At 38.5% G+C, this 12,462-nt stretch overlaps 2 protein-coding genes across 2 annotated transcripts; one reads left to right on the top strand and one right to left on the bottom strand.

Moving 5' to 3' along the window:
• Positions 1–442: 442 nt before the first annotated feature.
• Positions 443–1,351, top strand: LOC140511591 (olfactory receptor 4B1-like). Its single transcript, XM_072620744.1, has one exon. The coding sequence runs from the start codon at positions 443–445 to the stop codon at positions 1,349–1,351; it is 909 nt and encodes a 302-aa protein (XP_072476845.1).
• Positions 1,352–8,339: 6,988 nt separating this feature from the next.
• LOC140511590 (olfactory receptor 4X2-like) lies at positions 8,340–9,269 on the bottom strand. Its single transcript, XM_072620743.1, has one exon. The coding sequence runs from the start codon at positions 9,267–9,269 to the stop codon at positions 8,340–8,342; it is 930 nt and encodes a 309-aa protein (XP_072476844.1).
• Positions 9,270–12,462: the final 3,193 nt, after the last annotated feature.

The following is a 12,462-nucleotide window of genomic DNA, read 5'->3' as shown; positions in this document are numbered from 1 at the left end:
TGTTTCTTTTACTATGCTTTGATTTAAATTAAACTTTTCTCTGTGATTGTAACTTTTTAATTTCTGGGGTCAGATTAATATTATAAGTTTTAACTCACCCTTCTCACTTATCTGTTTGGAGTACTTGACTTGCAGATACTTCAAAAAACTTGCTATATGTTATCTTCTCTTATTATAATGTGAGTTCCTGGAGAGCAGGGACTGTTTTGCTCTTCTGTTCAAATTCTAGAACTTACCACAGAATTCTATACACAGTAAGCACTTAATAAGTACCTTTTGACTCATCCATCTATCCATCCACCCATCCACCCATCCATCCATCCATCCATTTGTTGTTATTGTTGCAGGAAATCATCTTAATAATTATAGTGGCCTTATCTTCTTTTGTATTATTTCAGGTCTATTGAGCTTCTTTAGAACTGATATGACATGATTGGATTCCATGGCTATTACTAACAACGTGACCCAGTTAATATTCACGGGGCTCTTTCAGGATCAAGAAGCACAAAGGGTTTCTTTTGTGGTATTTCTTCCTATGTATGTGGCCACAATGCTGGGCAATGGCCTCATCATCTTAACTGTCAACACTAGCAAGAGCCTGAGCTCCCCCATGTACTTCTTCCTTAGCCAGTTGTCCTTTGTAGAGATCTGCTACTCCTCCACTATTGTTCCTAAATTCATTTCTGGCTTATTGACTGAGAATAAAACCATCTCTTTGGATGGCTGCATGACCCAGATCTTTTTCTTCCACTTCTTTGGAGTTGCTGAGATCCTCCTGCTCACAGTGATGGCCTATGACCGATATGTGGCCATCTGTAAACCCCTGCACTACATGACCATCATGAACCGTTTCGTGTGTCATGTGCTGGTGTTTAGCTCCTGGCTAGGGGGCATGTTCCACTCTGTGATTCAGATTCTCATCACTGTCCAATTGCCCTTCTGTGGTCCCCATGTGATTGACCATTATTTTTGTGATCTCCATCCCTTGTTCAAACTTGCCTGTACTGATACTTTTATGGCAGGAATTATTGTGCTTGCCAACAGTGGTTTATTCTCTGTGATTTCCTTTCTGTTCTTGATTTCTTCCTATGTTGTCATCCTGGTTCACTTGAGAAACCAATCTGCAGAGGGGAGACTCAAGGCCCTCTCCACTTGTGCCTCCCACATCACTGTTGTCCTCTTATTCTTTGGTCCTGCCATCTTTCTCTACCTGCGGCCCTCTTCCACTTTCACTGAAGACAAACTTGTGGCTGTGTTCTACACGGTGGTTACTCCCATGTTGAACCCCATTATTTATACCTTGAGAAATGCGGAAGTGAAGAATGCCATGAAGAGGTTGTGGAGAAAGTAAGTGAACTTGAGAGGGGAATGAAAACGTATACAAAGGGTATACATTTTTTGAGGTTCTTCTGAAATCAGCTCACATTTTCTAGGCTCTCAAAAATCAAGATTTCTTGTCTGGCCCAGGGTCATCCATGCAACCTCTTTGGGTTTTGATTTTATCACCTATAAGTTAATGAAAGTGGACAGGCTTGCCCTCTCAGTCACTCAACAAACACACATTTGTGATGACTGTGCCAGCTATCACCCTGGAAACTGGAGCACAAAGATTCAAATTTACTTGGTTCATATATGTTTATAGAGAAGTAAGTAGAAGATATAAAAATACATTCAGACAGTGAAGAGATGACTAAGACTGAAGGAATCAGGAGCCTCCCTTTGTAGTGCAGCAGTAATATCTTCCCTTCACACATTACTGTCCAAATTTCAAGCAATGTTGTAGAAAGAGGTCCATTTCCTCTTATTCTGAGTCAGTCCTGCATATAGAGGAAACAAAGAAACTCTACAAGTCGCCACCTTTTCCCCAAAAGATGTATTTTGCTAATCTTTTCCTTATGTCTGGACTTCTTTAATCAAATAAAAAATTTCCCTCTGTAATTATTTATAATTATCAGCAAACATATTTCAATATTGACAAAAAAAGACAGAGAACTGTGGAAGAAAATGTGGACTTCCATTATGTGCAATTATTCTTTAAGGTGTATATTTAAAATTATCACAATAGAAATTAAATACATACATATACATATATAATTTAACATGATAGTAACACAGTTGCTTTACTTTGGCTTTTTTTGAATTCATTTTTGCTTTCTTTAGTGCATCCTGAAAACATTTTATTGATGTTATTTGTTTCTTCATATCTATCACTACGCGTAAATCCTTGCCCATAAATAAAAACCAATAAGTTGATTCGTTTTGATTGACTACTCATTTTTTTACACACATTTCATTTCTGAAAATTATTTTCCCTTCCTTAAGATGAAGGGGCTCTTATCCTAGGGCCAGTGAGTGAGGTGCCAAAAATAGAAGTCAGCATATCAGGGAAGTTTGGAGTCTTGGACATTTCAATGAGCAACACAGTCAGATGTTGGAATACATTTTGGCCATGAATTCCTTCATCACCAGATGTTCTTAACTCTTTAGCCTCTGTTCAATGATAGTTTATACAATGATTAGCTTATTAGATATCTACATTTTTAACATTGTGCTTTCCTTTAATTTATGAAATTATGCCATTAAATATACATGAAACTAAATGTGACCCTACTCTACAAGTCTGTTTGTTGTGAGACACTGGTAACAATGCTCCACACCACCTCAGATGCTGAACCTCATTATCTATAATCTATAATCTATAATAGTATATAATGTGTATAATATTCTTCTATATCATATTTCTATAATATATAATATAATGGGGTTCAATGTTTCACCCAATGAAGTCAATAAATTAAAAAACTTTCCTTTAAAAATTTTTTTAATCTTCTTATAGATCTGGAAATGTTTACTAAAGCCAGAAAATACATTTAAAAATATTATTTTTAAAAAGAAAGATCCATCTTCTCAAACAGTTTGATGAGAAAAGTGACAGCTAAAATGGCATCTCAGTAGTCTAAATCTCCCCTGTTGGCCAATTCCAACCGAAATGACTGTGTTTGAAAGCTAAAATGAGATTTCTAGGTGTTCATCTCACAAGGTCCTACTCATATTTGTACCTTGTATTTTGTTCCCTTTAATGCATCTGCACCAATACCAAAGCGTCTAGGGTCACATCTCAGCTGAACATGTCAATGACAATATTTGGGAAAGAGGGTGAGCTCTCTCCCAGAGTCACTGCACTGCACTCTGAAACAGGCTTTGGTCAGTCATCTAAAGGTAGATGGCTATTTTTAGAATCAATTTTTTGACCTTAAATATCCTTTCTCTTTACATAATAAAGATTTCAGCATAGCAGATTGTTTCTTGGATTTGATTGCAGGCTAGTAAATTGGAGATGACTACAAGTATCCTGTGCAACCCAAACATTGAATCTACACTGAGCCCAAATGTGGGCCCTCTTTTAAGCAGAATGTTATTTGGAACATTTCAGCCTACAGAACAGATTCCTTGTGATGTAATAACTTCCATTGAAACAATTAATGCTTTGATAACCTCCTAAGTTAAAATACTTTCTGAATTCCAGACATATTAAATTGGCATGTTAAAATTGGATGCTGTATCACCCCACTTCTAGGCATATTCCAGAAGAGATTAAAGATAGAAATATGTTATATACATCATAATAGTCATCCCAGCATGTTTTGTGGTGTGTGTTCATCCTTCGTTGCTGAAGAAGACCATGCCATCAGAGAAATAATGACATGACTTGTACTTGACTTTATTTTGAGTGAGGGAGGGCTGTGCAGGTCACCAGCTTCACTTCTCCTCCAGAGTCATCTGAGTCCAGTGACCAGATATTCATCAGGATGACTGGAGATGACTCAGGATGAGGCAATTGGGGTTAAGTGACTTGCTAAAGGTCACACAGCTAGTGAGTGTCAGATCCTCCTGACTCCTGCACTGGTGCTCTATCCACTGCACCACCTAGCTGCCCCCTGTTTTGTGGTAGCAAATAACTGGAAGTAAAGTTGATGCCCATCAGTTAGGGAATGGTTAAACCAGTTGTCATCACATGAATGTAATGGAAAATTATTGTGCTGAAAGAATATGGAGAATATAGAGAAACATGGGAAGGTTTGTATGAACTGTTGGAAAGTAAAGGAAGCAGAATCAGGAAAAGAATAAGCACCATGACTGCTATAATGTAACGGGAGTGAACAACACATTGAAACTCAATGCTTTGTAGACATAATGCCCGAACTGGTCATTGAAGAAGAGTTGAGAAAATGTGCCTCCCTTGCTTCTTTGTAGAAGTGGATGACTGTGAGTGTACAATACACCATATACTATTAGATACAAATGATGTGTTGGTTTTATGAACTGCTTCATTTCACTTTCTCTCAAACAACATCTTTTCTTTAAGAGATAGCTTTTTGGGTCGGGGAGTAGGGAGAAATAACGTAGTCAGTGCAGCCAGAAATAAAGGTCATGTAAAAATAAAAGCTCAATTAAAATAAGATAAAAGGATCACTTGCTTTAGAAATGATAAAAATACGTGAAAGAGTCTTTAGGAATTTTTTTCTTTTTATAAATTACTCCTACATAATGATAGCTTACACATTGATAGCTTACACAATCATTAAACAGAGACTGAGGTTAATATTTAAAGCTGTGACCATTGCCACCATCTTATTACCTTCCTGAGATTGTATTGCCTAAGACTTCTGGTGAAAGCATTCCCATCATCTCCTTAGGTAGCCCATTTCAGTTCTGAACAACTCTATTTATTAGGAAGCTTTTTTCTTTATATCCAATCTAAATCCAGATCTCTGCAAGGTTCATGTATTTTATTACATGTATATTGTCAAGGACATACAGAACAAAAATCCCTTTTCCATAATTCTATTATCTACCTGAGAGGTATTACAAGAAAACTTTTGAATCTATCATCTTTAATGAAAATGGGAATCTCAATAATTATTATCACTGACTTGACAAATTTGTCCAGAGTAGTAAGTTCTCATTATCAAAGATGTAGGCTCAGATGGGACCTTAGGTGCCATCCAATTGAATCCCTTCCTTTTTCCATAAGGAAACTGAGAACCAAGGAGCTTAAATGATAGATCCTACAGACAGTAAGCAGAGAACTGGGGACTTCACTCCAGAACCTTTGATTCTAAATCCAGTACTCTCTGACTTGCCCCATGTTATGAGTGAGGAATCTATGACTAGCAGAGAAAATTTCTCTCCAAGATTCAGAGAACTGAATAAAGATAATGTAGTACCTTCTCATTAAAGCTAAGCTTCTTTAAAATTTCCCAAGTCACCTCCCTGTAGTTTTTCCCAATACTTGATTCAGTGATTAAAGACTTGTAAAAACAGCAACCTCTCACAAATCAATGAATTCTCTCTGCTCCATGTTTTTTCCATGTTGCTTTAGCTTCTGTCTTCAGTTATACGCAGAGGAGCAACAGTGGTGTTCAGGGAAAGTCTGCGTGGGTCAGGGAGGATGGCATTTACAAAAGATGTGGAGCACAAAACTCACAGAACAGTTACTTAAATGAATGAAAAACTTGGAATTTCATCAGTGTGGGCACTTCCCTCCCATCAACCACTGAAGCAGACTCTAGTATTTCTATTCTTGACTAGATGGTCTTCATAACCTGGTCTCCATCCCAGCCTACCCATTTCCCAACCTTCTGACATACATATTTCTACAATTAGTGAGGCTTGTCCTTAGATGGAATATATCCATTACTGAGCCCACATTTTACAGTTTTCTAGCTTGGTGGGACCATTTCTCTACTGGTACATTCTACAAGAAAGAATCCATGATTTCCTCCTCCCTGAGATGAGAAATTGGAGGAAGATTCTGATTTTGCAAGGGTGCCTCTGAATGCAATCCTCAGGCTGCATATTTGTCACCACCTTCAATATAAGATCAGTACACTTCCTATTCTGGTCATACCTGTCATCTATATGAGGCTCGTTATGACATTATTTTAAAGTCATCATTAAGTCATCATTAACAACGTCCCTTGTCTGCTCACACTTACCATGCCCTTGTCTTTCTGCTAACCCCATAAATCTCCCCAAATTTGATTTTTTCTGATTCTGTTCATGATGTACAGTAATAGGAAGTAGTTTCAGTGGACCTTGGATATCAATTATGTGCATGATCCAGTGTGAATGGAATAATGGACATAGTGGACATAATGGAGTTGGAGTCAGGATATCTGAGTTCAGATCCTGGTTCTTCCACTTATACTTGCGCGATGTTAGGCAAGTCACTTAACACCCTGAACACCAATTTCATTATCAGTAAAATTAAAGAGTTGGACTGGATGATCATAATTATGAATTATGAAAAAGACATTATAATTTTTGCCTCTTTCTAAGGCATGATGACACAAGGGGCATGCTTAAATTCCCCTACTTCTTAATTTACCAGGAAGCAACCTCAAGGCTTTGAATAACCCTGTCCATTTGGGTTCAGACTTTCATGTGAGTTGCACAAAAATTGAAAGAAAAATGGTATCTTTTCTCAAACTTCTAGGCCAATGGAAAATGCTAAAAACGGGGGACAGAGAATACGACAGGTAGGACTTATACAGTGATTTAAGTTTTGGAGAGCCTTTTACCTATATCATCTCCTTTGATCCCCCAAACAAACAGTGAGGTAGGTGCTTTTTTAATTCCTGATTTCACAGATAAGGAAACTGAGCCTGAGAGAAGTGACTTGCCCAGGTTTACATAGCTTGTGTTGAAGGCAGGATTTGAACTCAGGTCTTCTTGAGTATAGGTCCAATATTCCATCTCTTGCACTGGTTAGATACTTCAGTAAAGAATTTGAAAATTGAAGATTAGAAGACATTAGACTGTGAATTCTCCTTGACCTAATCCATCATGCAGTGATGAGGATAAGAGGGTCATATTTGTGTTTCTGATTGCTGATTGAACTCTTATAAGTGCAGAGATCAATAAGACCCATACAACGTAGGAGAAACTTAATGTTGGAGGCATGGCTACAAAATATAAAGACTTTATTAGGCTCCAGGACAAGGCTTGCTATTTTCCAGGTTTCCACTCCTTCCCTTGAGTTTTGATAGGAGTACTATTTGTTTTCTTTGACCTAGAAATAGGCTTTTATCTCTTGGAGCCTTTCGAGCTCATTTAGAAGAGGAGTGGGGATTATACAATGAGTGGCATCATCTAATGAGTTCACAGTTTCTCTCATTGGTTAGAGATATAATACATCCCTTGAGTCTATACATAATGCGGTCTTCTGTGTCATGACTAACAGAAGAGTAACAATTACATTCCATGCTGTAGGTAGAATGTTTTATTGGTCTTTAAAAATCTTTCATTAATATCTTTTGTCTTTATATTCCCTTCATTTATCAATATGTCTTAGCTTCCCCACCTGGAGCCATTCTCCATAAGAAAGAATAAAAAAGAAAAAAATCAGATAAGCAAAACTAACCAGCACATCAATCAAGTCTCCCAGTACATGCAGTTTATCATTCCCTTTATCACTTGATTCTGTAAAGTAGGTAGAAAGGTGCCTTATCCTACCTTTTCTTCAGGGTTAAGCTTGATCATTATTATCACACAGAGTTCAGTTTGAAGTTGTTTTGGTTGATGTTCTTCCATGTATATAGTTGTAGTCATTGGGGACACCACTTCACAGGGTTGTTATTTCTCTTTGAATCAGTTCATTGTCTTCCTGTCCTTAGTGGACTTTTCAAAGCTTTTATACAAAATTCCAGTCAGTCTTCACAATAAAAATGTGTGTGTGTGTGTGTGTGTGTGTGTGCACATGCAATTTTATAGATGAAGAAAGTGGGATCTAGGGAGGTTAAGTGATTTGCTTAACTTAATACATGAAATAAACTAGATGAGCACCCTTCTTGCTACACTTTACTGGAACTAAGATATTCAGGAAAATATAAATACTAGTCGGATCAGCTTAAGAACACATACAACTTCCTATACTTTTAGAGGCAGATGGCATGGTAGAGAGGCAGCCTCAGAGTGAGAAATATATGCTTTCAAGTCCCATCTCTGATACCTGCTGACGTTGTGACTCTGAGAAAAATCAATTAACTTTCAAATGCACTGTTGGAGGAGGTGTTCATATCAATCATGCCCTCCATTGAAGAACGCACTGGTCTAGACCAAAATACAAAACAGACAAACCCCAACCAAAAATGAAATACTGAGGAAGAAACTGTGATGGAAACATTAAAGAAGAGGAAGGCAGATAATTTATGTAACGCATTTTTAGAACATCAGTGTTAGGAATAGCTACCTGGTGCTCTGGATTCATGCTACCTTTTACATTTCCTCCCACTGATTCAGGATAAGGTAATTCTATGGGTCCTACTTCACCCCTTTCATTTCTCATCTTGCTTCAGTGCCCTGACCCACAGCTTCCTCATGGAATTCTTCACTTCAGCATTTCTCAAGGAGTAGATAACTGGGTTCAGAAGCGGAGTGATCACTGTGTAGAATATGGCCACCATTTTGTCACCAGAAAACGTGGTGGAGGGTCGCATATAGATGAAGATGCAGGGCCCAAAGAATAAGACAACCACAGTAATGTGTGAGGCACAGGTGGAGAGGGCCTTTTGGCGTCCCTTCTTGCTGTACCCCCTCAGGTGTACCAAGATGACAACATAAGAGGTAAGGAGAACCCCAAAACTGATCAGTGAAAGGCTTCCACCATTAACTACAATGAGCTGGCCTATTAAGTAAGTGTCAGTGCAGGCCAGTTCCAGCAGAGGGAGCAGGTCACAAAAATAGTGGTCAATCACATTGGGACCACAGAAGGGTAAATGGAACATGAGGAGAATTTGGGCTATGGAGTGCAGGAAGCCACCCATCCAGGCTAGCCCCAATAGGAGGCCACATGTCTGCTGGTTCATGATGGTCATATAATGTAGAGGTTTGCATATGGCCACATACCTGTCATAGGCCATCACTGTGAGTAGGAAGATCTCGATACCACCAAAGAAATGAATAAAGAATAGTTGTGTGATGCAGCCCTCTAAGGAGATGGTTTTCCTTTCAGCAAGTAAATCCACAATGAGTTTGGGAGATGTGGTAGAGGAATAACAGATCTCCACAAGAGAGAGATGACTGAGGAAGAAATACATAGGGGAACTAAGGCTTTTGCTGGCTTTGATGGTTAACAGTATGAGGGAATTCCCCAGCACTATAGCCACATACATGAGCAGGAACAGCACAAAGCAAACTCTCTGAACTTCTTGTTGGGGAAAAAGTCCTAGAAAAATGAATTCTGTCACATTGCTGGTCTGTACCATGATTTCTGTCAGGGGTCAAGAGTTCTTTAAGACTTATTACTCACTAACCCCAAACCTTAAATCAGAATGGTGGTCAAAGGCAATCTCACATATTATACACACACGCAAACACACTATGGTCAACAGGGTAAGTGCAAGGGCAAATTTATCAGGTGACAATTACAAACCAAGCCAATTTAAGGATCATTAACAAAATAGGGTCAGATGGGGTACCTATTTCAGATCCAAAAGTAGTCTCATCATTGAGATATGGATTGGTCAGGAAGATCCAAGAGAATAAGAAATGAAGAGGAATCAACCAGAGCTGTAGAACTTAGGGGACTTAATGCACTTCAGTCTATGACTTTTAACTCTCATCTCCTGCTCCTTTTGACGAAACTACTGTCCTCTGGTAGCCACAAAGCAGAGACAGTTTGCTTGGAGAGGATCCTGTGAAATGGTACAAATGAAGAAATCCAGTCTTTGAGATTAGTTAATTGCCATTGTCATAGAAACAGAGCACTTAGAAGTCACCCTAGAGACCAGTTCAGTTACTTATTTTGTGACCAACAGAACTGAGGTCCAAAGAATTCAATTCAAAAAGTATTCACTAAGGACCTACTATGTGTAATACATCATGTTAAGCACTAAAGAGAAAGAAACAAAAATTAGTTCTTGCCCTCAAGGAACTTCTGGAGGATCACACACACAAATATATGTATATGTGGACATAAAACACTTCCACTAACAGGATTTTATTTTCTCTCCCTTTGACTCTCCTACCCCCAACTGAACAATTAGAAAGAAAAATGAATTTCTTGTAGGAGATTTGCATGATTAAAAACGGTCACATTGGCCATGCCCAATACCTTATTCTGCATCTTGAGTCCATCATCTCTCTGGTAGGAAGTAGGGAGCATGCTTCATTGTCATTTCCCTGGAATCATGGTTTGATATTGCATGGATCAGAGTTCTCAAGTCTTTCAAGGTAGTTTTTCATTATAATGTTATTGTTGTAGTAGGACCTCATTTATTATGGAATCTGGGATAGACCACATCCACATAGAACTCCATCCAAAGCAATTCATTTACCATGTGTACAAGGAGGACTTAGAAAGATGTCACTTTTTCTCAGTCTCCTCAAGGTCATGGAACCTCTAGGTTTTTTCAGAGCCAAAACCCCCTTCACTCTTACAGAGCCAAGTAGGGTTGGCAGACGATAGATACGTAAACAAATATCTCAACAAATACCTCAGCAAGTGCATTTTGCCAGGAACGTATTACTTGTGAAACTGAATTCTTGGGGAAGTTAAAACAGAACAAAACAACACATTAAACTCCTAGTAGGTGCTTAATAAGTGCTTGGTAATTTACTTCCAGAGCTGAAGAGACATGATCACACAATACAACTCTATGTTAACACATCTTTTTAAAAAACTTTGCCCTAGTTGATTTCTCTGCCAGTTTCTAAAGCCCCAGTGAGAAAAATCTCTTGGGTTCTGACCATGCAAAACACCTGAAGAAAGTAAAGTGATTAAGGCAATAAAGGGTTAACCTTAAGTCTGGGCACTCAGCTGGCTCCACTTCTCTTAATTAGCTACCCAAGAAGCAGTGTGGTCTACCTCACACGGTGTATCTTCTGACTCCTTGACTATCTGGAAATTAGAGTTATTTTCTTCCTTGTGGTACTCAATCACTGGGAGTATTAACTGTTGATGGTCTCAGCTATTCCTCAGAGGTAAGAAGATTTGCCCATCTCATGGCTAGTAAACTTTAGAGTTATAGGGAACATTACCAAACATGAAGAACCTAAAGTCCAGAGAGGTCAGTAAGTAAGCATTTAAGCACTCACTGGGGCCTAGGCGTGGTGCTAAGTTCTGGGATACAAGGAAGGGCAAAAGACAGAGAGAAGGAAGCCACAGTGCCAGTAGTTGAATACAGGACATGTAAACTTATAAACAGTATTATTCTGGAGTTGCCTCTCAGAAGCACAGAATTGGAGATTTACAAGGGAGCACAGCGGCCATTTAGGCCAATCCATACCTGAAGAAGAATCCTTATTAAGTGATGCCTGACAAGTCTCTGTTTAAAGTCGTGTGATAATGGACAAAGACCCCCAACTGCCTTGATTATCTTTCTTTTGGACCACTTCAAATTTGGTCTTTCAAACCTGGCATCTATCAATTTTTAAAAATGTTTGGTAACTGTGTTTTAATATAATGGAATCCTATATATTTTATTTTAATAATAATCTTATGTATTTAAAAACATTATTCTGAGAAGTATTCTATAGACTTCACTAGGCTGCCCAAGGGGTTCATGATGCATGCACACAAACACACACACATCCACACACATCATGAAGAATCCATTTTCTACATTTTTAAGAAGACTCACTTTGAACCTTAATTACATCCTCCATCCCAGTTGCTCTCTTAACGCAAATGAGATCCCACCCATTCTAATGGGAGCCCAGAAAAGCCAAGAGCAGACAAAGAGGAAGAAACAATGAATGTGGGCGACTTAGAGGACCAGGCACAGGAAGCTCTGAATTCTTAGTCTCATACCACATTCTCTACCTTCTCTAATCACAGGAATCATGGGTAGAGAAAGGGCAGCCCCACAATACTTCATCTCACATTTTCACTTAAGAAGCTATCAGGAAATTTGGAAAAATTAAATAAAGTGTCTGAGGCTGAATCTGTGACCCTCTTAACATCTGTAAAACGTAAATAATCTGAACTAGTAGGGAATATGTAGTCCAACCCGCTCATTTCATAGGTTCAATTTAATTCCACAGCTAAGTACCTGTTGTGTTCAAGATGTTGCTATGTTAGGCACCAGGGATACAGAGCAAGGAGAAAACAATCCTTACCCTCTGGGAGCTTATACTTTACTGAGGCAACTGCCCAGAGAAGTGAAAGTCCAAAGAGAGTTAGTAAGTTGCAGAGGCAAGATTCTAACCCAGAACTTCTACCTCAAATTGCAGATGACTTGCCACTAAGTCACATAATATCTAAAATCTTACATGCAGCAACAGTCACAGGACAGTTCTCACAATCTCTTTGCTATAAGATATGCCAATAAACAGGAGCTAGGGAAATCAGTGTCCCTACTGAAATGTCAGGAAGACTTAAAATTAAATTCATAGAGAACCAGGATCTTACGATAGGCTGTTAAGTCATTAATAAGCCAAGAATTAGGAAAAAGACCT

Source organism: Notamacropus eugenii, chromosome 6 (assembly GCF_028372415.1).
Source record: "Notamacropus eugenii isolate mMacEug1 chromosome 6, mMacEug1.pri_v2, whole genome shotgun sequence".
In the NCBI taxonomy this organism is placed as follows: domain Eukaryota; kingdom Metazoa; phylum Chordata; class Mammalia; order Diprotodontia; family Macropodidae; genus Notamacropus; species Notamacropus eugenii.
This window is presented reverse-complemented; position numbering and strand designations above follow the sequence as displayed.

Excerpts from the sequence above, each read along its gene's own strand:
- LOC140511591 (XM_072620744.1), top strand. The coding sequence starts at position 443 with ATGGCTATTACTAACAACGTGACCCAGTTAATATTCACGGGGCTCTTT.
- LOC140511590 (XM_072620743.1), bottom strand. The coding sequence starts at position 9,269 with ATGGTACAGACCAGCAATGTGACAGAATTCATTTTTCTAGGACTTTTT.